The sequence below is a fragment of the Delphinus delphis genome, chromosome 11 (genome assembly GCF_949987515.2).
Source record: "Delphinus delphis chromosome 11, mDelDel1.2, whole genome shotgun sequence".
NCBI classification, from domain to species: Eukaryota; Metazoa; Chordata; class Mammalia; order Artiodactyla; family Delphinidae; genus Delphinus; species Delphinus delphis.
Window position 1 is genome coordinate 3,728,753 of NC_082693.1, and position 26,779 is coordinate 3,755,531.

At 53.8% G+C, this 26,779-nt stretch overlaps 1 protein-coding gene across 2 annotated transcripts in view; it reads right to left on the reverse strand.

The window, feature by feature from the left end:
- Nucleotides 1-26,324, reverse strand: part of DDX11 (DEAD/H-box helicase 11) — a 31,812-nt gene extending 5,488 nt beyond the window's left edge. The window contains exons 1-18 of one of the 2 annotated variants that reach the window (XM_060024112.1): nt 26,222-26,324; nt 22,191-22,338; nt 18,565-18,813; nt 18,040-18,126; nt 17,589-17,737; nt 11,068-11,113; nt 10,205-10,312; nt 9,949-10,036; nt 9,372-9,583; nt 7,761-7,913; nt 6,930-6,976; nt 6,536-6,615; nt 5,642-5,686; nt 5,474-5,541; nt 2,795-2,833; nt 2,512-2,623; nt 2,243-2,374; nt 1,644-1,756 (exon numbers count right to left, since the gene is read on the reverse strand). In XM_060024112.1, the coding sequence (XP_059880095.1) occupies nt 1,644-1,756; nt 2,243-2,374; nt 2,512-2,623; nt 2,795-2,833; nt 5,474-5,541; nt 5,642-5,686; nt 6,536-6,615; nt 6,930-6,976; nt 7,761-7,913; nt 9,372-9,583; nt 9,949-10,036; nt 10,205-10,312; nt 11,068-11,113; nt 17,589-17,737; nt 18,040-18,126; nt 18,565-18,813; nt 22,191-22,334 (1,872 nt within the window). In that variant the 5' untranslated portion in view covers nt 22,335-22,338; nt 26,222-26,324. Of the gene's footprint in view, nt 1-1,643; nt 1,757-2,242; nt 2,375-2,511; nt 2,834-5,473; nt 5,542-5,641; nt 5,687-6,535; nt 6,616-6,929; nt 6,977-7,760; nt 7,914-9,371; nt 9,584-9,948; nt 10,037-10,204; nt 10,313-11,067; nt 11,114-17,588; nt 17,738-18,039; nt 18,127-18,564; nt 18,814-22,190; nt 22,339-22,620; nt 22,680-26,221 lie in introns of those variants that run through there. The other variant, XM_060024111.1, reaches the window with a different exon arrangement.
- Nucleotides 26,325-26,779: the final 455 nt, after the last annotated feature.

The following is a 26,779-nucleotide window of genomic DNA, read 5'->3' on the forward strand; positions in this document are numbered from 1 at the left end:
GCAGCGTAACAGATACTACGTAAGGTCAAGTAAAATGACTGATTTTGATACAGAAATGTCACTGTGGACTCATAATGTCTGAAAACTATTCCCTAGGTCTGTCCCCTGAAATGGCTTATAAACAGTGACGACCCAGGAGCACTATGAACGCCCTAGCTCCCAGATGTTGGTTTCTAAGTACCAATCCCCCTTTGAAGAAACCAGGGCACCCTGGACAAATGAATGATTCCAGGTCTGGGGCAAGGAAAGTGTTAAGGTGAGCCTGGGACATTTTTTGTGCTGAAAGCAGGGAAGCATCCCAAGACTAAGGGGGCCATGTCAAAGGGACCACAGCAGCATGAGGGGTTCCCACAGGCCAAGTCTCAGAAAATCTGAGCGTCAAAAACAGCGACTGTGGACTTCCCTGGTGGCGCAGTGGTTAAGAATCCACCTGCCAATGCAGGGGACATGGGTTCGAACCCTGGTCCAGGAAGATCCCACATGCCATGGAGCAACTAAGCCCGTGTGCCACAACTACAGAGCGTGAGCGCCACAACTACTGAGCCCGCAAGCCACAACTTGAGCCCACGTGCCTAGAGCCCGTGCTCCGCAACAAGAGAAGCCACCGCAATGAGAAGCCTACGCACCGCAACGAATAGTAGCCCCCTCTCGCAGCAACTAGAGAAAGCCTGTGCACAGCAACGAAGACCCAACGCAGCCAAAAATAATTAAAAAACAACAGCAACAAAAAACAGCAACTATCAATGATTCTAATACACCAGTGAATAAAAGTCTACTTCTATACACAAAAAAGAAAAATGGAAAAATAATACAGCTACAGGGGTGACTCTAACAGGAAGCTGAGGTTGGGAGCTGACGGCTTGAGGAGGTTGAAGAGCCTTTGCCTTTCAGCCAGTAAGTCTTGGTTCTAAGACACATCCTAAGGAAGTGACCGCTGTGCAGAGATGCAGTTGTATCTCCCACTCTACCATTTAAAACAGAAGAACTGCAAATCGCCTAGATACCTGACAAAAGAAGGGTGGTCGTATGTAACACATTCACCTACGGAATGAAGTGCAGCCAGAGTTGGGCAGGATAAATGCATATTCGCTGACAAGGAAAAACGCTGAAGATGCTTTGCTGCTGAATGAGGAAAGCACATTACAACAGCACGTGGAGATACCGTTTTTGTTTTCGTTTTTTAAATATGTATGTGTATTTGTAAAAACTATGAGTACAAAGACCGTTGTAACGATATACACCAAAACGAATTTTTGCTGGTGGAATTATGATCTATTTCCTGTTTTTGCTCGTCTCTGCTCCCTACAATGAAAATATAACAGTTTCCTAAATATGTATACTGAAACTTAAATTTATCAAAGAGAGAGAAGGTTGTATCTATGGTGGGTACAGGAATGGAAAGGCACTCCATGCTGGGTCTGAAGCTCCAGAATGGCTTTCTCTGGAGACACCAGGGCGGGGCAGTGCCCACCCCACCCCAGACCCAGCCACGAGACAGAACAGCAACGCCACCTGGTGGACACTGCGTGGCTGGCTCAAGCTAACCCCCTTCTGGTTGGGGGACTCACAGGATGGGAAGAGGCCTGATGCTACATCCTCCCCATCCCAGCAGCTGGGCGCGAGAGGCTGGGCCGTGTCCTTACCGGTTGCATGGTGCCCCCTGCGAGGACCACCGCCCGGCATTCCTTTACCACCTGGGCAAAGTGCACGGCTGGATTCAGGAGCAGGAATTTGAGGCTGCTCTGACTGAGGCTGCCTAAAGAAAGAGAAAGACAGCTACATGGAGAAAGGCAGGTGCAGGCCCAACAGAGACCTCCATCTGCCTGAGACAAAGGGGATGTCCAGTCGGGTCCATGTAGAAGCTATAAGAGATACGACTTTCTCTTTAAGTTAGACCCATCTCATCTCCAGGACAACCCTGAGGTAGATGGCAGGACTGTCTCCCTTTTCACATGAAGAACTGAGATTTAGGGAGAAACTGGTCCAAGTCATGCAGCTCATAGGGGATGGAGCCACGACTCCAACAAAGCCCACCTGACCTTCACACTGGGCTACGCGCAGTCTCTGGCAACCTCGCCCGAGACCAGCCAGCAGCCCAGCACCTCTTCATCCCTCCTCAGCCCCTCGACTACTGGTGTGGGTCACAGGTGGCCAGTTTTCACCCATTTCTGCGTCCCAAGCTGGTGGGGTACCAGATGGAAGTAAAGCAGCCTGGCTCCAGGCTGGCTCCTCCCGGGGTTACCTTGACGGCTCAGGATGACCCTGCCATCCTGGTTGGCAGTGGTGAGAGCTGAGAGGAAGCCTTCGATGTGCATCAGCGGGGAAGCGGGCCGCAGTGCCCTGTCCTCCCCCTCCTCCGCAGGGGCTGCAGGAGCTGCACAGAGCAGAGGAAGGAGGAGGGTCTGGGAGCCCGGACAGCAGGGGGCTCCCTGCACCTGGGCTAAAGCCATCCTCCGGGAAGACCAGGCGTGAGGAAGGCCAACTCTTGCCCAGGCTCCCCCTCTGACTCACCCGCAGTCACCCCCGGCTGCAGGCTCTGCAGGAAGTGCTGGAACCCGGACAGTTTGGGCTGCTCCCTGGAGGGCGCCAGGACCGCCCCGTACCTCTCTGTGAAGCCGAAGAGCTGGGACAGGGATGAGAGCAGTGGTTGTGAGAGGGAGCCGGACGGGCCCCTCCCCGCCCCCGGCGAGCTGCCGCATGGTGAGCACGGAGACAGGGCGTTCGGAGGTTCGGCAGGCCAGGAGAAGAGACGCACGGAGGACAGCAACGGGGGCCCGCGCAAAGGGACACGTACCTTTCTGCTGACCATGCTCTTTTCACAGTAGCGCTTCACCTGCGAAAGCAAACCCAGCCAGAGGCGCCGGGAAAACAAACCCAGCTGGAGAAAGCCACCTTCCAAACGACAGGAGCAGGCCCACGCCACCCCCCGGGGCCCGAGGCGCCGCTTGTGGCCGCATCGCCCTCCGCCTGAGGCCTCCCCTCTGCCACTGTCCCCCCGCTGCGTGCGCATGCGTGCACACGGTGCCCTGCCACAGAAGGGACTCGGCAGCACAGCACAGCCTCTCCTCTCTAATGGCGCTTGGTGATGGCCACGTCCCCTCTGCTCTCCTGCACCATGACAGCAAAGCTGGACCTTGAGGATTAAGAGGTAGTTTTTTAAAAATCCTATGAGCAAAAGCACAACACAAAAGGGAGAGCTGGGGCTTCCCTGGTGGCGCAGTGGTTGAGAGTCCGCCTGCCGATGCAGGGGACGCGGGTTCGTGCCCCGGTCCGGGAAGATCCCACGTGCCGCAGAGCGGCTGGGCCCGTGAGCCATGGCCGCTGAGCCTGTGCGTCCGGAGCCTGTGCTCCGCAACGGGAGAGGCCACAACAGTGAGAGGCCCGCGTACCGCAAAAAAAAAAAGGGAGAGCTGGGCTAGGTCAGGGGCGTGTGGAGGAGCTTGGTTGTGAGCACAATGTGCAAGATGAGGGGTGTGGAGCCCCTGAAGATCTCTGAAAAGGGGCCATCTTCCATTAAGATTCACTGGGGATGAGAAAACCATAATTCAGCAAGAGTCATGTACCACAGTGTTCCTTGCAGCACTATCTACTATAGCCAGGACATGGAAGCAACCTAAGTGTCCATCGACAGATGAATGGATAAAGAAGATGTGGCTCATATATACAATGGAATATTACTCAGCCATAAAAAGAAACGAAATTGCGTTGTATGTGTAGTGAGGTGGATGGACGTAGAGTCTGTCATACAGAGTGAAGTAAGTCACAAAGAGAAAAACAATACCACATGCTAACACATATATATGGAATTTAAAAAAAATGGCACTGGGACTTCCCTGGTGGCGCAGTGGTTAAGAATCCACCTGCCAATGTAGGGGACACAGATTTGAGCCCTGGTCCAGGAAGATCCCACATGCTGTGGAGCAACTAAGCCTGTGCGCCACAACTACTGAGCCCGTGCCCTAGAGCCCATGAGCCACAACTACCGAAGCCCGCGCGCCTAGAGCCCATGCTCTGCAAGAAGAGAAGCCACCGCAACAAGGAGCCTGTGCACCGGAACAAAGAGTAGCCCACGCTCGCTGCAACTAGAGGAAGCCTGTGTGCAGCCATGAAGACCCAACACAGCCAAAAAGTAAGTAAATAAATAAATTTAAATAAATAAATAACGGTACTGATGAACCTAGGGGCTGGGCAGGAATAAAGATGCACACAGACATAGAGAACACACTGGAGGACACAGTGGGGAAGGGTAAGCTGGGATGAAGTGAGAGAGTGACATGGATTTATATACACTACCAAGTGTAAAACAGCTAGCGGGAAGCAGCCGCATAGCACAGGGAGATCAGCTCAGTGCTCTGTGACCACCTAGAGGGGTGGGATAGGGAGGGGATATGGAGATATGTGTTACGTATAGCAGAAACGAACACACCATTGTAAAGTAATTATACTCCAATGAAGATGTTAAAAAAAAAAGATTCACTGGGGAACTCCCTGGTGGTCCAGTGGTTAGGACCCCGCGCTTTCACTGTCGAGGGTGCAGGTTTGATTCCTGGTCAGGGAACTACAGACCCTGCAAGTTGCGTGGTGTGGCCGAAGAGAAAAAAGAAAAAACGTCACCGGACTGTAGTCTGTAAAAGAGACACGAGGCAGAGAACAGGACCAGAGACCAGAAAGGAACGAGGAGGGCAACCGCCTGCTCTGGGGCAGCAGCTGTGGGATGAGAGCACGGGGTCAGGGCCTGGCAGCGTGTGGATGCGAGACGAGGGGGAAAGGAGTCCAAGGCCATTCGGCCTGCCGCCCGCCTGGCGGGGGATGGCAGCGACCAGGCCAGGGGGCAGCTGGTGTGAAGGGGAAGGGGGAGCGGGGCCTTGAGCCCACACAGCCGGGTCGCCCTGGGCTCCACCGAGCACCACCAGCACCCTCGTGTGTGCGGCGTGCTGTCCTCCTCAGCTGGGGAGCCTGAATGACGTGGCGCCCCTCCCTTGGAGTCACGGGACCCACGTGCTGCCTTGGACACGGTGCTCTGTGTCGTCAGCAAACCAGACTCACTAAGGTGGTCCGTCAAGCGACAGAGCCTGTGCCCCATCTGGAGGGAGCAAAGGTTGAGGCTGGGCCCAACCCAGGCCAAGCACCCTAGCCGCACTCTCAGGCACCTCAGCCCGACAGCTGGATCGCAAAGTCATTCGTGCCCTGCCCAGCGCCCGGGAAGACTGTGCCCGAAGACAGGTGGAGGGGAGGCACCTGCGAGCATCCGCTTATTACACAGAGAGGAAGGCACGGCTCCCCGTGGCCCTCCGCCCCAGGCTGAAGACTCTGCCCTCCTGCGACATGAGCTGTGTGAGGGTCAGGTGCAGTAACTCTGCAGGCCCTCGGACCTCGAGGCTGCTCGAGGACAGAAGGGATTTACTTGCTGTTCCGCCCGCGGGGGGCGGGCAGAAAAGGAACCTGGATGTGCCACACAAAGGTGAAAACCTACCTTGAACAGGTTGATGTTGTCGATCTGGCTCTCAAAGAGGAAGTCGCTGACGGTCTTCAGCTCCGTCCCTAAGGGCAAACAAGCGAAGGGCCCTGAAGCCCTCGCTCTGAGGACCGTGGCCTCCGCGCCCCAGAGGGCAGCCCAGAAACGGCTCCCACCTGCTCTTACCTGCCTGAGACAGGCTCTGGGTATTGGGGCTTTGCTTAACGTTCCCTACAAAAGAGAATCAAACAGGTCAGGACGGTGGGCCTCTGGCCCCCATCTTCCCCCTCTGCTCTGTAGTTATCGAGTAAGAACGCGCCTATCTGAAGGGGTCTTCTGCCATTTACAGCACCCAAAGGCCCCACGAAGGGGGCAGGGGGGCCTCAAGGTCTGACCCACGTGCACACGCAGCCCGAGCCTGGCGATGTCATCCTTTCCCACATCCTCCGAGGAGGCGGGGATAGGGACACCCCACTCCACACGGGCGCCAGCAGGAGACGCCCAGGCTGCACGGCAGAGACCCAGTGAAGAGCATCAACGTGAGACAGATCCCCCCGAAAAGCCCTGCTGCCTTTCTGCCCTTCAGCTTCTATAAAAGCTTGCACAGGAACTGCCAGAGGGAAGTCGTGTGGCTCCGAACGATGCCAAGAAGTGTGGGCCCCGGAGCCAGAAGACTCCAGTCCCTCTCACCGGGCTCACGAACCACAGGCCGGTCACCTCGGCTCCGGGCTTCAGTTTACTGGCCTGAGGGTTACCGTGCCTGCGCCGCCTTCCTCACAGGAGCACCCGAGTCCTGAGTCCCATCACTGTGACGTAAAGTGTCATACACACATTTATATCACAATATATTACTATTACTGCCACCTGTGGGGTCGGGCCTGGCAAAATAAAAAGGACTCAGAACAGGGGCAAATCAACCAGGGCTCTAAACAAAGGTCTAAGGCCGGACAAATAAGAATTTTCTAAGTCAATGGCCAAGGCGATTCCTGAGAGACAGAAACCCCCGGGGTCCTGACTGGCGTCCGGGGAACAGAGCCCAGCGGGCTCGGCAGCTGGCCGCAGGGCGGGGATGCTCCTTACCGCCCAGCACCGTCACGAACTTCTCCAGCACATACAGGATCTGCTTGATGTACATCAGGTTCTTGGCCTTCAAGCGCTTCCTGGGGAGAAGCCAGTGGACATCGGCGGGAGGAACCCGACTTCCCCTCCCGGTGCTGAGCTGAGGCCCTCCTGTCTGCTGTCTTCCCAACTGGGTCACGAGCTACACACACTCTCCCAGAAGGGCGGCTCACTGTGGCCCAGGGCCTGCACGGCCTCCTGGGGTGCACGCCTAACGAACAGGAGGCGAAAGCACGCTGGCCCCCATCATGCTGGGCCCGGCCAGATGCTACCCCGGTGCCTCCTCTCACAGGCTGGCTTTGGGGTGCCGAGGCTGAGCGGGGCCTTCCCAACCCCTCGGGGGGCAACGTCTCACCCATATCGTTCCATGTACTGGAGCAGCTGGGAGTGGGCCTGGCAGAGCTGGGGGGAGAACAGAGAGCGATGTGATGGCAGAGCAGGCCCTAGACCAGCAGCCTGGGGCCGTGCCAGAGATGCCCTCGACGATGCCTGGACAACGCCAGCCCAGGACACTTGGGGGGCAGTCGAGATGAAGGGGCGCTGGTGCAGCGGCATCCACTGAGGGTCAGGGAAAGGGGAAGACGATGACTCGCAGATAACGAACGTCCCTGCTAGTGCTTCCTGGGGTGGGAAAGACATGCTGTCTGCTGGGAGAGCCGGTTCCAGGCAACCATCACGGCTCGGTCCAGGCCAGCCGGCACTGGGCAGTCCAGGGGGTGGGTGTCCCGTGGGCTTGAGGGTCAGAAACCGCTGGTCAAATCCCAGGCTGACCTCAGGGGCAGCGCTTAACCCTCTCTCAGCCTCCGAGTCTCTACGTAAAACAGCCACCAGCCCGACGCAGAGTCAGCGTGAAGATCAGAGGCACCCCACGTGGTGCACCGCACATAACAGGCAATGAACAGCGGCTTTCAGAAACCTTGAGCATCCCTCAAAGCAGTATCAACAGTAACAACCAGCTGCACAAGGACCCCTGCTTCTCATCCCACCATCCGGCTCACGGAGACCTAGTTAGCAGCACCCTGGCCCGGAGGACTCTGGGCGACACAGGCTGGGGAGAAGCAAGCGAAGCGCTCGCTGCCTGGGCTGGGTCCCGTCCTCAGTCGCGCTGGGGGGCCCCGGCCTCGGCTCAGCGCGCCCGCTGCCCCCCGCGGCAGGCCCTGGCCTGGGAAGGCAGGGGCCGACCCACCTGGGAACCGCTGACCTCCACACTGTGGATGCCGGTGATGGTGTCGATCAGGTTGTGGGCCTCATCGATGACCACGACCTGGCCCTGCAGCCGGATCCCCGCCGCCTCCCGGGCGGCCGCGTGCAGCAGTATCTGGTAGGGCAGCACCACCAGCTGGAGGGGGAGAGGCGGCCTGAGGCGGGAGCAGGACCCCTCCCACAGTGGGCGGGCCCAGCCCCCGGAACACGCGTAGGCGGGCACTCCGGAGAGAAAGCTAGAGCAGCGCACTGTGCTTTGAGCTGGAGAACCTTCCCCGGAAAGTCTTATGTGGAACGTCAGCTACAGAACAGATAGAACTGGAGCCGACTGCACTTCCGAGTGGACCAAGGGCGGAAGGGCGGAGGGGCCTGGAGCCCCTGCTGCAGAGCCCCTTCTGCGCCCCCAACGCACCAAGGTCCCTCAACACGCTGTGACAGCACTGGGCCCAGAAAGCAGCCCCGGGTTCTGGCCCTGGGGCCGCCACTTCCCAGCTGTCTGACTCTGGGACAGTCAACCTTTCTGAGCCTCGGTTTCCTCGTCTGCAAAACGGGCTTGAGGAAGCCTATCTCAAATGAGGTTAAGGGGGGGGGCAGGCGGGGTAACAAAAATGAAAACACTCTGTCAATTTCTTAGGTGCCGTGTTGTTATGACGATTTTCCAGTTAAAAGGATACCGATAAAGTGAAAATCCAAAAAACTGGAAACTTAAGGCCCAGGTTTTAACACTGGCTCCGCTACTCATTTGCTGTGAGAAAACAGATCCATCACTTAACCCTTCTGGGCCCCGGGGGTCCTCACGTGTAGAATACATTATAATACCTGCCTTAGCTATTTCAGTGGGTTACTATAAACAAAAACGACATGCAAAGTGCCTTATAAAGTCGAGATCATAAGAGTTTCAGGATATCTCACTATATTGGCACCCAAGTGTGTCCAGACCCCAGGAGGGCTGAGACCACCGTGAGGCTGGGTGGGCTCCCCAGTTTCTCGGTGACCCTCACACTCAGTTCCGGGCAGCACACTGACAAGCGTCTAACTGCCAGGTAATGTTATTACTAATACAGTTCCCTGCATCTTTAAAAATCTATGGAAGTCTTCTCTTGATTATGTGAAATTCTCCATAAACGATACGTTATTTCCAAAAGTCATTCAAATTAAGGGAGTAGAAAGAAAACAGTTAAATCATGCCACCAAATAACAATGATATCATTTTTGACTCCATACAGCAAGTCTAGGGAAGGGTCTCCACCTGTGCTGCAGGCAGGTGCGCGAGGTGGGACGACCACGCACCCAAAGGGCACCTGGAAAGACCTTTGCGTCCCGTAGCTCCCCACGGCGCTCTAGTTTCTGCCCTGGCGCTAATGCGCCATCCCCCAGGATGCCAACTGTCCCTGCAGCCCAGAGCCACCTAGGCACCTGGGGCCTCCTCCAACCCTATGTACCAGGAGAGAGTGGGTGACGTGTCCTCAGTGCACGGTGTGTCGGGCAGACAACCATGGCCAGTGACACCCTCCTGAACCAAAAGAGGAGTGAGAACTCCCTCCTGGGCCCTGCTCAGAGCTGAGAGCCACCGCCCAGCCTCCAGGGTCTTCACCTGGGCTGCTGGAATGGCGAACCGGCTCCCGTAGTAGGGACAGGCCCGAGCCTCCTTCCCCAGGGCCACCAGCTGCTCGATGTCCTTCACCTCCAACAGGACCTCATCCCGGAGGAGCTGCAGCTGCTTATGGTTGTAGAAGGGGCAGGTGGCCCGCGGCTCCAGCCTCCTCCTCCGCCCGGGCTTCTCCTCCTCGACGACGCTCTTCTTCTCTGAGGGGCGCAGGCACAGGGGCAAAGGCAGAAAGAACCTCAGCTGAGGTTCTGACCGCGGGGCCAGAAGGGGTCTGTACCACGGGGCGGGGCCGCTAAACCCTTCCGGAACTGCTGCTTACGGACTCTTCGAAACATCCTGGCATTTTACCTCGTCTTCTCTAGAAGAGGCCTATGATATCGCCTCCTGGCCAGGGTACTGGACTAGATCCAGACTAAAAAGCAAAAAGACCTTTTTCCCCACGTGAGGCTCTTTAGGAAGGAAGCCCGGTCTGCTCTGCCCTCGTTCCCGCCGTTTCCCCCCGTCCCAGGGCTGCACACGGTCCCAGAGGCCCTCCCTACAGCCTCGGGGCGCTGGAGGCTACCGTGTTTGCTTCTCTGCAGCTCCACACAGCGGTCGTTGATGAGCTGCACAGAACCTAGCTTTCTCACATCTTCATTGACACAAAGATTCTACAAGACAGAGGAGAGGGTAAAGGACACGGGGCTGGCTAAGCGACACAGAGCAAGCCACCGGGCCTGCCCGCCTTCCAGGAGCAGGTCCTTCCTTCCAAGGACCAGCAAGGCACAGGGGCCGGTCCCGCCCGCCCTGCTCACCCGCCCGGCCCCGCCTGCGCTCACCTGCCGAGAGCCCAGGGACACGAGCCGAGTGTCCTTGCCGAAGGGGCTCTTCTGCACCTCGTGCACGAACTGGGCCAGCTGCGAGTGCGTCCGACTGCAGTAGTAAATCTGCTCGGGGTAGCGGGGTTCAGGGCAGACTGTCAGCCCCAAACGTTCTCGGCACAGCAAGGAGGGCTGGGGCCTGAGAGGCCGAGGGAATGGAGAGGGCACCCGGGACACAGACCTAAGGAAGGCGACCGCCCCCAGGCAGATCTCTGCGAGCCCTCAGGCCAGGGCGTCCCCCTCCCCTGGGTCATGCTGGGCCCCTGCTCCTGCCCCTCTGGGAGGCTCGGTCATCTCAGGAAAGGGAGTTTCCCCTCAGTGGTGGCTCCTGACACAGGGAGGACTCCGAGAGTCCGGGGCGTAGGGGGAAGCGGGGCGGGCGGGCCCCCATGCACCTCCCAGGGCTTGGGGGGCGAAGCAGGAGGAGGCTGAGCTCACCTCTCTGTGCGCCCCTCCAAGATTTAGGAGAGCCGGGGAGGAAGAGAGGAAAAGGGGGGTGGGGGGTTTCTAATGTCAACAGAGAAAACCCGAAGTCCCACACACACGAAGCCTGAGCAGCGTCAGAACCACACACAGCTCCCAGCACCCCAGGCAAATGCCAATTCAGACCAGAGGACAGGGGACGAGCCACTGAGAGCCAGGGGCAGAGCACCCGCCCCCACCTCCTGCCACCCCCGGTGGGAAGGCCGCCCCTCGACGCCCGGGGGCGCAGGCGTCTCCCGGGGACCCAGCCCCCCTGCCAAGCACCTGGAGACTCGGGGGCTCCCACCTCCTCCCTGGACCCAGGTCAGTCACAGGAGACCCAGGACCTGGTGTCTCACCTTAGTTACATGTTCTTCCTCCAGGTCATCCTCATCCGCGTCTAGTCTGAGAGAGGAAAAAACACACAGCACGGAAAAAGTCTTCTCGGACTTTGTTTTGTTTTTATTCACCTGGAAATTCAATTTTTAAAGGCAGAAATGTGCACTGTCTAGGGCTCTCAGAGAGGAGTTATCAACAGGGTCGGCCTCCTGGTCAACAGAGGATTGTTCAGGCAGCTCTGTATGAAAGGCCGGGATTTAAATCACATGCCACGTGGGGACAAAGTCGGCAGGACCCCACGAGGGGCTGCATGTAGGAGGGAGTGAAGAACATCTTGTGTTCAGAACCAGGTGGGTGTGTCCTCAGAGGCTGCTGTCCCCCGAACCCAGGGCGTCGGAAGCCAAGCTGCAGGACTGGCGGCCCTGGCCTGGACCCTAGCGAGTACTTTTTCCTTGAATATTCGCAAACTCCACTAAAGTTTTTTACCTCGTCCCCTGGGGAGGAGCAGAAGAGCAGGAAAGGCCACAGGGCACTGGCTGCTCCTGTCCCCCGCCAGAGAGAGATGGGGGACTGGGGGACGCGTAGAGCAGTTGGCATCTCAGCCCTGGGCGGGATCACAAGTGCTAGTTCTAATTCAGGCCCTGGAACCGGTGCCTCAGGGCAGGACTCTGAGCACCAACATGGAAAAGCCCAGGACCAAATGGTTTCACCGGTGAATTCTACCAAATAATTAAAGAAGGGCTTCCGTGGTGGCACAGTGGTTGGGAGTCCGCCTGCCGATGCAGGGGACATGGGTTCGTGCCCAGGTCCGGGAAGATCCTACGTGCCGCGGAGCGGCTGGGCCCGTGCGCCATGGCCGCTGAGCCTGCGCATCCGGAGCCTGTGCTCTGCAACGGGAGAGGCTACAGCAGTGAGAGGCCCACGTAACGCAAAAAAAAAAACAAAAAAAAATTAAAGAAATAATGCCAATCCTTCTCAAATGCTTCCAGAAAACCTAAGAGCAGGGAACATTCCCAAACTCATTTCATGAGGCCAGCGTTACTCTGATACCAAAGTCGATAAGGGTACCAGAAGAAAAGAAAACTACAGGACAGTATCCCTGCTGAATACAGATGCAAAAATTCTCAACCAAAGCACATCAAATTCAACAGCACGTTAAAAAGATCATATTTCACGATCAAGGAGGATCTATCCCTGGGACGCAAGGATGTTTCAACATAAGCAAATCAATAAATGTGATACATCACATTAATGAAATGAAAGACAGAAAATCGTATGATCATCTCAACAGATGCAGGAAAAGCATCTGACAAAATTCAACACCCTCTCATGATAAATATTCTCAAAAAAAAAAAAAAAAATTCTCAACAAATTGAAGAGAAGGAACATACCTTAACACAATGAGGCCATATGTGACAAGCCTGCAGCTAACATCGCGCTCAGTGGTAAAAGGCTGAATGCTTTTCCTCTAAGATCAGGGACAAGGGTACCCATTCTTATCACTCATCCTCTACACAGTACTAAGTCCTAGCCAGAGCAATCAGGCAAGAAAAAGAAATAAAATGCACCCAATTTGGAAAGGAAGAAGTAAAATTGTCTGTTTGAAGATAGCATGATTTTATATGTAGAAAACCCTAAAGATTTGACCAAAAAACTGTTAGAACTAATAAACAAATTCAGTAAAGTTGTAGGATTCAAAAATCAACATACAAAAGTCAGTTGCATTTCTATAGACTAACAACAAACTATCTGAAAAAGAAATAAAGAAAACAATCTCATTTACAACGGCATTAAAAAAAATAAAATACTTAATAACTTCATCCAAGGAGCTGAAAAATCTGTATGCTGAAAACTACAAGATTTTGATAAAAGAAATTGATGAAGACACAAACAAATGGAAAGATAACCCGTTTATGAATCAGAAGAATTAATGCTACTAAAATGCCCATACTACCCGAATCCATCTATAGATTCAACTCAACCACCACCAAGATTCCAATGGCATTTTTTACAGAAATAGAGAAAACAACCCTAAAAATCATACAGAACCAGGAAAGATAGCCAAAGCAATCTTGAGAAAGAAGATCAAAGCTGGAGGGATCAACACTTCCTGATACCAAACTATATTACAAAACTATAGTAATCAAAACAGTACAGTACTGGCATTAAAGCAGACACATAGACCAACAGAACAGAATTGAGGGCCCAGAAATAAACCCCTGTGTATACAGTCAACTAATTTGAAAAGGGGGCCAAGAATACCCAATGGAGAAAAGACAGTCTCTTCAACAAATGGTGCTGGGAAAACTGGATATTCATATGAAAAAGAATGAAACTAGACACCTATCTTACACCACTCACAAATTAACTCAAAATTGATCAAAGACTTAAATGTAAGGAACCTGAAACCATAAAACTCCTAGAAGAAAACATAGGGAAAAAGCTCCTTGACATTGGTGTTGGCAATGATTTTTTGGGTACAACACCAAAAGTACAAGCAACAAAGCAAAAATAAATAAGTGGGACTACTTCAAACTAAAAAGTTTCTGAACAAAAGAAACCATTAACAAAATGAAAAGGCGACCTATGGAATGGGAGAAAATATTTGAAAATCATATAGCTGATAAGGGGTTAATATCCAAAATATGTAAGGAACTCGTACAACTCAATAGCAAAAAAACCCATAAAAAACAAAAAAAAAACACCAAAAGCCACACATAATCCAATTTCAAAATGGGCAGGGGAACTGAATAGGCATTTTTCCAAAGAAACATACAAAGAGCAAACAGGTATAGGTACATGAAAAGGTACCAACATCACTAATCATCAGGGAAATGCAAATCAAAACCACACTGAGATATTACCTCACACTTGTTAGAATGGCTATGATCAGAGAGACGAGATAAATGCTAGTGAGGAGGTAGAGAAAAAGGGAAACCTTAGTGCACTGTTGGTGGGAATGTAAATCAGTATAGTCACTATGGAAAACAGTAAGGAGGCTCCTCAAAACATAAAAGCACCATCTGATCCAGCAATCCCACTTCTGGGTATTTATACAATGGAAATGAAGTCACCATCTCAAAGAGATACCTGAAACCTCACATTCACTGCAATGTTATTTACAAAACTAAGACATGGAAGCAACCTAAGTGTCCCTTGACAGATGAATGGGTAAAGAAAATACGGTGTGTTTTACATACACACAAAACGGAATATTATTCAGCCACTAAAAAAAGAAGGAAATCCTGCCCCTTGCAATAATATGTATGAATCTTGAGGGCATGCTAAGTGAACTGTGTCAGAGAAAGACAAATTCTGTACGATCTCATGTACGGAATCTAAAAACACCAAATTCATAGAAACAAAGTAGACTGGTGATTTGCTAGGGACTCGGAGGGGGAGGGTGGAGAAATGGGTGAAGGTGGTCAAAGGGTACAAACTTCATTATGAGATGTACAAATCCTGGGCATGCAATGCATGGTGACTATGGTTAATAATACCGTATTGTAAACCTGAAAGCTGCTAAGAGCAGATCCCAAACGTTCTCACCACACAAAAGAATGTTAAGTATGTGAGGTGATGGACGTGTTAAACCTTACGGTGGTAATCATTTCACAACATACACATATACTGAATCATCACTTAGGCAAATTACACGTCGAGTACAGGCAGGCCTCATTTTATTGCTCATTGCTTTACTGCTTTTTTTTTTACAAATTGAAAGTCTGTGGCGGCAACCCTGCATCAAGCACGTCTATCGGTGCCCTTTTTCCAACAGCATTTGCTCACTTCGTGTCTCTGTGGCACATTTTGGTAATTCTCGCAATATTTCAAACTTTCATTATTATTATATTTGTTATGGTGATCTGTGATCAGCGACCCTTGACGCTACTATTGTAACCGTCTTGGGTGCCCCGAACCACGCCCATACAAGATGACAAACATAACTGTTGAATGTTGTGTGTGTTCTGACTGCTCCACCGACCAGCCATTCCCCCATCTCTCCCTCTCCTTGGCTCTCCTCATTCCCTGAGACACAGTCTTGAAATTGGGCCAGTTAATAACCCTACAATGGCCTCTAAGTGTTCAAGTGATAGGAAGGATCACATGTCTCTCACTTTAAATCAAAAGCTAGAAATGGGGCTTCCCTGGTGGCGCAGTGGTTGAGAGTCCGCCTGCCGATGCAGGGGACGCGGGTTCGTGCCCCGGTCCGGGAGGATCCCACAGGCCGCGGAACGGCTGGGCCCGTGGGCCATGGCCGCTGGGCCTGTGCGTCCGGAGCCTCTGCTCCGCGGCGGGAGAGGCCACAAAAAAAAAAAGAAAGCTAGAAATGAATTAAGCTTAGTGAGGAAGGCATATTGAAAGCTGACAGGCCAAAAGCTTGGCTTCTTACGCCAAAGAGTTAGCCAAGCTGTGAGTGCAAAGGAAAAGTTCTTGAAGGAAATTAAAAGCGCTGCCCCAGTGAACACAGGAATAATAAGTAAAACGGTGTTATTGCTGATATGGAGAAAGTCTGAGTGGTCTGGATAGAAGATCAAACCAGCCACAACATCCCTGTAATCAAAGCCTAATCCAGAGAAAGGCCCTAACGCTCTTTACTTCTATGAAGGCTGAGAGAGGTGAGGGAGCTGCAGAAGAAAAGTCTGAAGCCAGCAGAGGGTGACTCGTGAGGTTTCAGGAAAGAAGCCACCTGCACAACACTGAAGTGCAGAGTGAAGCAGCGAGTGCTGAGGGAGAAGCTGCAGCAAGTTACCCGGAAGATGCGGCGAAAGTGGCTACACCCAACAACGGATTTTCAGTGGAGACGAAACGGCCTCATATTGGAAGAAGATGCCACCTATGACTTTCATAGAGAGGAGAAGTCAGTGCCTGGCTTTCAAAACTTCAAAGGACAGGCTGACTCTCTCGCTGGGGTTAATGCAGCTGGTGACTTTCAGGTGAAGCCAATGCTCATTTACTGTCCGAAAATCCTAGAGCCCTGAAGAATTATGCTAAATCTACCCCGCCTGTGCTCTGCAAATGAAACAGCAATGCCTGGATAATAGCACATCTGCTTATGACACAGTTTATGGAATATTTTAAGCCCACTGTTGAGACCTACTGCTTTGGAAAAAAAGGTTGCTTTCCAAATATTAATACTCACTGAGGACGCACCTGGCCACCCAAGAGCTCTGATGGAGACGGACAGTGAGACGAACGCTGGTCTCATGCCTGCTAACACAACATCCACTCTGCAGCCCACGGCTCAAGGAGTAGCTTTGACTTTCAAGTCTTATTATTGCAGATACACATTTGTAAGGCTTTAGCTACAGACGGACCTGGGCAGAGTCAACTGAAAACCTTCTGGAAAGGATTCACCCTTCTAGATGTTATTAAGAACATGTGTGATTCATAGGAAGAGGTCAAAATATCACCATGAACACGAGTTTGGAAGAAACTGATTCCAGCCCTCATGGATGACTCTGAGGGGTTCAAGACTTCAGTGGAGGAAGTCACTGCAGATGTGGTGAAAACAGCAAGAGAACTAGAATTAGACGTGGAGACTGCAGGTGGGGCTGAACTGCTGCAAGCCCATGACGAACTTTAATGGATGAGCAATTGTGTCTTACAGATGAACAAAGAAAGCGGTTTCTTGAGATGGAATCTAATCCTGGTCAGGATGCTGTGAAGACTCTTGAAATGGCAACAAAGGATTTAGAAAATTACATAAACTTAGTTGACAAAGCAGCAGCAGGGTGTGAGAGGACTGACTCCAATTTTGAAAGAAACTCTACTGTAGGTAAAATGCAAACAGCGTCGCTGCTACAGAGAAACTGTTTGTAAGAGGGGGAGTCAATCGATGGGGCAAACATCACTGTCGCCGTATTTCAAGAACCTGCCGTGGCCCCCCCAGCCCTCAGCAACCATCACCCTCATCAGTCAGCTGCCACCAACACCGAGGCAGGACGCGCCACGCCGACAGCAGAGGCTCAAAGGGCATTTGTGAAATTAAAGCACGAATGACGGGGAGGATTTCACGGGTCGGCGGGGCCTAGAAACGGCCCAGGTGTTACCGTCAGCGTTTCTAGTTCACCCAGGAAGTTACAGCTCACAAACTAGAAACCTAGGAACCTAGACCAAGCCAAGCCTTAGGTGAAAAGAAGAACACGGGCTGAGGACACCTCGAGGGCTTACGTCACAGGCCTCACACGGCCCAGTTTGGTATTAAGAGCCTGAGACTCAGAGCCGGGCCAGCGGAGGTTCAGGTCGCCGGCTGGCGGCCTCGGCCAGGCACAGCATCCTGCTGGGCTCGGTGTCCTGGGTGCAGAGTGGAGACAAGAATACCACGGAGGGCACGGAGGTGACACCTGCCTGAGCTGGCAGAGAAAGGGCCCCTGTCGTCATCCTTTGTGCCCCGAGGAGAGGCCTCGCCGGGGGAAGAGGGCAGGCAGCCGGGTTTCCGCCCCGTCGGTGCCCCACGAGTGACCAAGAAGCCGGGCCCGAGAGGAAGGAGCCCCGCGCAGCCACCCCAGGGCAGGGGATGCAGGGGACGCGCTCTCACCCGCTGGCTGAGCCTTTCTCCTCGTCACTCTCGTACTCAGCGAGGACCAGCTCGTCCTCCCCCCAGGCCAGCTGCTCGGGCCCCGAGCCTGCTGCCAGCATCTCCCTGCTCAGGCGGAGGAGACGCTCAGTTTCTTCATCTTCCTGTCTCTGCGGAGGAGCGTGGCCAGTGGGGAGAGAGAAAGAAACCTCAGCGCCAGAGCCCACCCCCTGGCGAGGCAGCCTCTGGGGGCCAGGCCAAGGGCAGCGGCACACACGCCATCGACACGGGCCTCACCCGACGGGTGTCAAGGCCCCAGATGAGTCCCTCAGCGCAGGCTGCCCTGCTACCGGGCGAGGAGCACGTAGCCAGAGGGCACCGGGAGGGGCTGAGGTCCCGGCGCTCGCCCGCATCAGCTGCACCGTGAGGCCCCATGCGGGGGGACGCCACCCTGACAGGGGCCGCCACTCACCATGCGCTTGGCTGCAAACTTGAGCGACGCGTTGTGACGGATCTGCCGAAGGCGCTCCTCTCGCTTCTTCCTCCTGACCTGCCCCTCCTAGAGGGGAGGGAGCCAGAAAGGAGACCCCTGCAGGAAGCCCCAGCCTCCCACGGCCCCTGCGCACCTCCCTGCCCTGCCCGCCTCCTGTCGGCCAAGCTGTCGAGCTCACTGCTGCAGGAAGTGTGCGCCTCCCTCCCGAAGCCCCACGCTCTCCATCCAGTGCAGCCCGTAAGCGAGTCTGCAGCCAGGGAAGCCTGTGGCCAACGGCAACGGTGCGGTTCCTTTCCTGGGAAAGAATGGGAACCGCCAACCTAGGGAAGGCCTGGTGACACCGGCTTCCTACTGACAGCGAGGGCGCAGCACCCTCCACCAGGGCGGTGGCCGGGGGGCTGAGGGGCACCGTGAGGACACGAGCTGTCCTGCTTCGGGATCCACCCGAAATCCTCCCGGAGGCCCCGCTTCCGGATCACCCCACCTCTCGTAACCCGATCTCACCTTTAGCCGGTCCACCAGCTCCCTTTCTTCTTTCTTCTGCACAAACTGAGTGACCCAGTCGGGCTCTCCAGCGGCCCTTGGGGAGCCTGGGCTCTGCTGGCAGGAGGGTGGGGGACACGGGGCCTGGCCCTTCCCATCGTTTAAGGGGTCGGCTCTGGCCTCAAGGAGACGCTCCTCCTCTTCCTGTTTCTTCTGTTCAAAGTCGCGGAGCCAGGAGAGGGCCCCACAAATGAGACTTAAGGATTTTCCCTACGGGAAGAAAAACGTGCTCAGAAATAGAGGATGAGAAACGAAGCTTCCCTAATGACCTTTCCCGTTTTGTTTTTTTAAAACTTTTTTAAAAAATTTATTTTATTTATTTTTGGCTGTGTTGGGTCTTCGTTGCTGCGCGCAGGCTTTCTCTAGTTGTGGCGAGCAGGGGCTACTCTTTGTTGCAGTGCGCGGGCTTCTCATTGCGGTGGCTTCTCTTGTTGCGGAGCACTGGCTCTAGGCGCGCGGGCTTCAGTAGTTGTGGCACGCGGGCTCAGTAGTTGTGGCTCACTGGCTCTAGAGCGCAGGCTCAGTAGTTACGGCGCACGGGTTTAGTTGCTCCGCGGCATGTGGAATCCTCCCAGACCAGGGCTCGAACCTGTGTCCCCTGCCTTGGCAGACGGATTCTTAACCACTGCACCACCAGGGAAGCCCACCTTTCCCGTTTTAATAAAGCCTTCGAGGGAGGTCTGACTTTAAATATCAGAGGGTGCTCTAAGGCCAGCCTCGGAAAGGAAGGAAAAAGAAGGGGACTGGCAAGAGAATGGCTGGGGGAAAAAAATAGGAAAAAGGGAGAAATAAAAGTGAAATTCTTTACTTATATGGCTCACTGGTCCTCAGAGAATGAAAGTGGCTAATCAAGTTGTATATGAGTACTGCAGGTCATCATAATCAGAAGAATGGGAGAAACTGAATCAACAGCCCAGAAAATAAAGCCAAAAAAACGCACAGCCTGGAATCCCGGATACGACTTGCTGGCGGGGAGATGCAGCCAACGTGCGGACAGAAGGTGACCAGCCCCATGAGTCCCAGTGTCAGGAAACGTTAAAGCAAGCCAACTGCTCTGGGAGCACAACTGTTGGTTTAAAGGCCAGAATTCTCCCCGTAGGTCCTTGATATGGGGTGAATTGTGTCCCCCCAAATTCACATGTTCAAGTCCTAACCCCCAGTGTCTCAGAATGGGCCCCTACTTGAAAATAGGGTCATAGCAGATGTACTGAGTTAAGAGGAGGGTGGCCCTGACCCAGTAAGACCGGTACCCTTGTAAAAAGGGGAAATGTGGACACAAAGGCAAGGAAGGCAGACGATGGGAAGAGCCGTGGAGAAGCCCGCCGTCCACACGGGGAGGAGGGGGCCTGGACAGCCCTGCTGACACCTCATTCGGGACCTCCGGCCTCCAGACTGTGAGACGATAAATTCCCGCCATTGTGCCCACTCCATCTGTGGTGTTTTGTGATGGCAGCCCGGGCAGATGAAGGTAATAATTTTATGATGAAGTGTGATACCGAGAGACCACTGGATGCTGTGAGCGGAACAGGCATAAGTACCTTAAAAACTACAGAAACCTTTAAAAGACAACTATCGACTCTTAAAAAAGAGACAAAAGATTATTCAAGAAAAAAAAAGAGACTAAAAATATATAACCACACCAGGGAGGAAGCTCACCTTATCTACCACAAGAAGGTCCCAACGATTAAGATCAATAAGGCGAGAAACAGCGGCATAAGCTTGTAATTTCAACATATTCTATCCAAGTGTATTTCTTTTATTCTTTTATTTTTTTTTTTGCAGTACGCGGGCCTCTCACTGTTGTGGCCTCTCCCATTGCGGAGCACAGGCTCCGGACGCGCAGGCCCAGCGGCCATGGCTCACGGGCCCAGCCACTCCACGGCATGTGGGATCTTCCTGGACCGAGGCACGAACCCATGTCCCCTGCATCGGCAGGCAGACCCTCAACCACTGCGCCACCAGGGAAGCCCCCAAGTATATTTCTTAAGAAACAGTTAAAAGACTTAAAAGCACCTGCCCAAGGAACAACGTTTGATAAATGTGACTTTTTAAATGATAGGCACTGTTCTTTGATTCAGTGTTTCACATGACTTTAAAGAGAGGAAGACGAGATGCTTAACAATGTCAGATGTGGCAGGTGGTCGGCTGGGGACCTGAGCTCCTCAGATCTAATTACAGGAAGTTGCTCCTGACCCTAACCAGCCTTTTGGTGGGGGGGTCAGGAGGGCAGACGTCCCATGCACTGGGCTTATTTATTTATTTTTGGCTGCACTGCACAGCACGCGGGATCTTAGTTCCCCAAGCAGAGATCGAACCCACAGCCCGTGCAGTGCAAGCGCAGAGTGGACCACCAGTGAAGACCCCACGTGCACTGGGTGTAAATGGAAGGTCGGATGCTGGTAGAAAGATGCTACTTTAAAAACCCCTTGGGCTTCCCTGGTGGCGCAATGGTTAAGAATTCGTCTGCCAAGGCAGAGGACACGGGTTCGAGCCCTGGTCCGGGAAGATCCCACATGCTGTGGAGCAACTAAGCCCGTGCGCCACAACTACTGAGCCTGCGCTCTTGAGCCTGTGAGCCACAACTACTGAATCCCACGCACCTAGAGCCCGTGCTCCGCAACAAGAGAAGCCACCGCAATAGGAAGCCTGCGCACCACAACGAAGAGTAGCCCCCGCTCGCCACAGCTAGAGAAAAGCCCGCGCGCAGCAACAAAGACCCAGCGCAACCAAAAAAAACAAAAATACAAAAAACCCTCACTCTGCACAGTATCTTCATGACCCATGTTGTGTGAACTGGCGGAATGGAGCCTCTCCCACTCGCTGTATCTGAAGGAACAAAACGGAACAAGAGAGCGGCCCATCCGCCCTCTTCCTGCCCCAGGAGATCGTGTCATCCCAGGAGAGAGTGACACACTCCCGTCAGTGGATGAGAAGGAATAAGTCACTTTCCTTCGTTCATTCATTACACACACACAGCTTAAGAGCCCCGAGGCCGACCGTGCCAAGCTCCCCGCAGATGACGGGGACACAGAGGAGAGGACCTCGAGGTCCTCGTCCTCCAGGAGGTCACAGCAGCACCCACACAGGCAGCTAGCTCTCACGCGACACTTGCTCTAGAAGGTAATAAAGAGCAAGAGAGAAGTGGGACCCTAACAGTCCTCCGCGGCCAACCTCTAACAAACGCCCTCCTCCCAGGCCAGGAAGGAAAACTGCAGGGCTCTGGACTGGACCCCTCCGGCCCTCAGTAACCCAGTTCCTGGAGAGTAAACCAATATGTCGGATCTGTGGATAAGCCAGAGTAATTTCCACGTTTCTCAGCATCAAAGCGGTCATGCGCCCAGAAAAATCCGGAAGGTTTCAGTGCTACGGTCGTGGTTTCCATAGCCATTAAAATTCTCATTTGCCTTTAGCCTAATTTTTCTCAGATCCCGGGCCTGTGTTTAACGGCTTAATAGACAGAAACGGCCGCTACTCAGAAAGAACGACTTTGCTCAACTTCAAACCACGACTCTGCACATGCAGACAAGCACGCTGGCTCTGACCTATCATCAGTCTCCCCGGACCCTCTTCAGGCCCCAAATACTTACGGTGCCGGTTGGACTCTCAAATATCCCAATCTTGCCAGCCTCCAACACCTGGTACAGCGCTGCCATGAAGTCTTTCTGGATGGCATAGGGTGTGAAGGGAAAAGGGAAGTGGACGCCACCAGCCTCTTCCGTTTTGTCAGCCATGGTCCTGGGGGGTAAAAAGAAAATCTAGTAGCTCTCTGATGGGCCAGGCAGTACTGGCCTGAGATCCTGAACGGTTCCTAGGAGGGGCCTCAACACTAGTGATGGACTTCCTCCCCAAGAGGGACATGTTTTGCAAGCAGAGGCTATGCTCCTTCCCTCACGTGCCTCCCCATGAGGCCTGGCCACGGTCGCTGTCCATCCAGGAACGTTCGTCACAACGGGATACAGGGGGACGCGGCCCAGGAAGCCCTGACGGAAACCCCTGCCATTCCGCCCGCGTGCACACCTTTCTAAGGGCCTGGAGATTTCTTTTGGAGAGCCCGTAATTACTTCTGCAGTCATTAATTTCTCTTCTCCCACATCTTCCGGCCATGTCTCCCAACATCGCAGGACAAAACTGCTTCTCCTGCCCCTGCTGTGAAGACCTAAGAGGTCGTGACCCACAGGCGGAGAAACCGAGCACAGCTTTTCTGCATGTCACACACCCATCCCCACCCAACAGGCCTCTTCCGTTTGCATCTAATTCATCCCAGCCGCCACTTCCAGTACAAACCAGAGCCGCCCCCTAAGAGCCTTCCCTGGGGCCCCAGCCTGGAGGGCCCTCTGCAGGCAGCTGAGCCCTGGCTGGAAGGGCTTCCCAGAACTGAGGCCTCGGCACTTGTCTGCCCCTGCAGGCCCAGGTCTAAGAAAAACATCTCTGCTCCACACTAACTCCACGTTTTCCCTCCTCTTCTGACCCTGATCTCTCTGAGACAGCTTTGACACACCCCTTCTTCCTTCAGTCACCGTTTTCCATCCGGGCCCCACTCTGTCTTTGGAAGTCACTGCTCTGAGCTATTTAAGCAGGCCCAGCTCACCTCAGTACAAATATGAATACATCTAAATCCCATTTATGCCTTTGCTACATAACTGGCCTCAGGAAGACCAGTGACCACGTCAATTCATGTATCAGAGAAGGGAGTTGCGTGATGTTCTTCCAGTTAAGAGTTTAGGGGCAGTTAAAACGAGGACCGAGGTGGAGGGATGACGATAAGAAGGATGACTTAAAACCAGGACAATTCAATCCAAGAGAGAAGTGTGTAATCAGAAACCCAGTAAAACGTGAAGGGAAAGGAGAACGGCCCTAACAAACTCTGAGCGCCTGCCCTGTGTTAAACGCTCTGCAGGCCCTTCCACTTCTGGTGTCTCGTTTAATCTGTACAACACTGTAAGCAGATGGTCTTTGGATCCTGACGCTTACAGAAATTAAGTAACTCTTCAAAGACTCAGCTCAGAAAGGAAACCCAGGGATCCAAACCCAGGTCCACATGGCTCTGTTTGAGTCCAACTCACGTGTCTGCAAAAGAGAACTAGCATAAGTAAAAGGGAGATTTACTGAAAAGACACATATTGAGAGACTGAGAATACAGACCACCTGGAAACACCAAGAGCAGAAGCCACGGACGGGGTGGGACTCCCTGCAGACTAGAACTGCAAAGTGGTTCAGGCTTCAAGATGGATCCAGGAAGCCCACCAACGGTAAACACCCACGGATGCCCCGTGGATTCCCATTCTCCTGCTCCGTCATCGCGGGCCAGGTGGAGCCTGCCCGGCTTCCCCTGCTCGCCTGGCAGCTTCTGCTTTACCCCAAAGTCAGCCTGCACGCCACCTCTGCCTGCAGCCCCCTCGACCTCTGGCTTCAGCTCCCACTGCCAAGCGAAGTCTTTTCTTGTTTCGTAGTTCTAAATCCCAAGAGAAAAATCTGACCCGTCCCTCCTCTCCTTGTAAGACAGATCACTGGGCAGCCTAGAGACGGCTGGGTGAGGACCCCACCCTGATCCAATCAGCCTGGGCCTCGCACCTGCCGTCCCCGCCTGCTTGGAGTCCTCAACGTTTAGGACTCAGCTCAGCTCCTCAGAGAGGCCTCTCCCTGTATGTGGCACCCTCCAGTGGTCAAATACCCCCCTCCAAACACACACACACACACACACACACACACACACACACACACACACACACACACACACACACACACACTCGGCTGAAGTCACTTTTTTATCTCATTGATCTGAAGTACTCTTTCTTTTGTTCATAGGTCTTAGCACTATGCGAACTTATTTACTGTCCTCCCCCACTAGAATATGAAGAGCATAAAAGGAGGAGCCTTGTCTGTCTTGTTCTTCCCTGCCCCCAGCATTCAGAACAGGTGCTTTGGCACTCAGCAGGCATTCAGGAACAATTTGATGAATGAATGGCCAGCTTGAGGTGGGAGCCGCGGGGTGGGTTTCTGCTCCTCAGAGGGGTGGGGAGAGGAAGTCTATGACTTAAATATTTAGGCCGAGGGCCAGTTCTTTAATGGTTTCAAACTGCTTCCATATAACCTCACAACCCTATGTGGCCAGGATTTTTATTAGCTCTATTTGATAGCTGAAATAACTGAACCTCAGAAAGGTTAAGTGACTTGCCCACGGTCACTCAGCAAGGGCTTGAGTCCAAGATTTGAAAGCACATCTGCCTCCAAGCTGTAGATTTCTGATCCTCCTCCCACCGGGGTAAGTAGGGTGGAAAGACTCAGTTACCAAACTTTAGAATGACAACACGAAACAATACAGAACAAAAGTAATTATTATTCCACTTCTCCGTGGGTGGTAATTACGGATCTCATTATTCCAGGAGCAGCACAAGCTAAACCGTAAGTTAAAAGAAGGGTTTAGCTAAATCCATGAATAATGGATATACTAAGTGCTACTAAGGATGTTTGGTGGAACTTTTCCCGACCTCTTCAGGCTGGCTGCGTGGACACGAGCTCCCACCCAAGTTCTCCCTAGAACTCCCCACCAATGCGAAGGCAAATCTCATGCTCATTAAATGGGCGAAGATACGTGAGAGCATCTCGGGGCATGTTAGTCCTGAAAGCGCTCATTTTCTTCAGTCTTCGATGATCACTTATTTGCCTGGGTACAAACTATTGCTACAGACTGAATCGTGTCCCCCCTCCCCGCCCCGCCTCCAAATTCATGCGTTAAAGCCCTAACCCCCAATGTGAGGCTGTATCTGCAGAGAGAGCTTTTAGGGAGTAATTAACATGAAATGAAGGAGGTAATCAGGGTTAAATGAAGTCCTAAGAGTGGGATCCTAAACTCTTATAAGGACTGTGGCTTTGAATTCCCAGCCTCTAGACCTGGGAGAGAGAAGTTTCTATTGTTTAAGCCACCCAGTCTATGGCGTTTTGTTATGGCAGCCTGAGCCGATGAGACATCCATGTCCAGGTACCATCCTACTGTCCCCCTCCTAAAGTGCTTTAACGCCACACACCTGGGAGACGACCCGGCTCCAGCGCACCTGCTGGGAATCCGGAGCTGGCCCCAACCCCATATTCGCATCTTGCTTCTGTCCCCCTCCCAGCTCCGCCCGCAGAGCTCTCACACTGGGCTAACATTTCTCTCCACTTTTCTCGGCACTGCCTCCCACACGCTGGTCCACTCCAGCCATCGCACTCCTCCTGCTCCACCTTGGTCCCCCGAGCGGCAGGAGGGCTCTGGGGTCAGACTGCCCAATGTGGGATCCCGGCTGTATCCGTGCTAAAGTCCACATCCCTGAGCCTGTTTCCTCACCTGCGGGGGACAGGTAACGGCACATTCGGTAGCGCTGCAGGGACCAGCAGGCACTACAACGTAAGGAACTCACGCTTCGCACGGCCGGCGGATCCGCCCCGCGGCCGGCGGCTCACGGCCAGGTCCCGCCCCGCGGCCTCCCCAGCCCTTGGATTGGTGTCTGGCCTGTCAATCACATGTCAAGCCCGCCCCAGCTCGGGGACGTTTTCCCGCCACCGGCCGGCCCGCCCCCTTGCATTTCTCCCGGAGCCTGCCCTTTCTCCTTTAGCTCCGCGTCCTCGGCACCGCGCTCACCTTCCTCGGCGGGAGGGCTGCTCCGCCGAAACCCGGCCGACGAGGAGTCCGAGCGGACGCCACTGAACCTGAAACCCCGGCTCGCCGGTGTCGGCGTCCCCCACGGAAGCCCGTCGCGATGCACGCCCCGCGCCAGTGCGCGTGCGCACTCCGGGGCTCGGCGGGGGCCGGTTGCCTGTTGTGCCACTGCGCTTGCGCGGCGGGCTCGTCCAGGCCTCGGTCTGCGTTACCCGGAAGACCGACCTGCGTTGCACAGCCCATTTCGCTGCGCGTGCGCACTCCGTGTCTTGCTGGGGCTGGACCTCCCCTTTTTGCGTCACTGCGCTTTCGCGGCTGGCTCGCGGGAGGGAGGGGCCGTCGGAGGCTGTGGTAGCGACAGGGTGTTCTTCCTACACGTGCCGCGCGCCAGCTGTGGAATGTTCGCGCCTCCGCTAGCTGGCGCCCATAATCCTGGGAGCTCAGCAGTCGCTTGACTTCAGTTGGCCGTGTTTATCAAACACCTGAGGGGCCAGGTGCTGTAGCTGATTCAGGAAGCCTGTATTCTGGTCCTGAAACTGA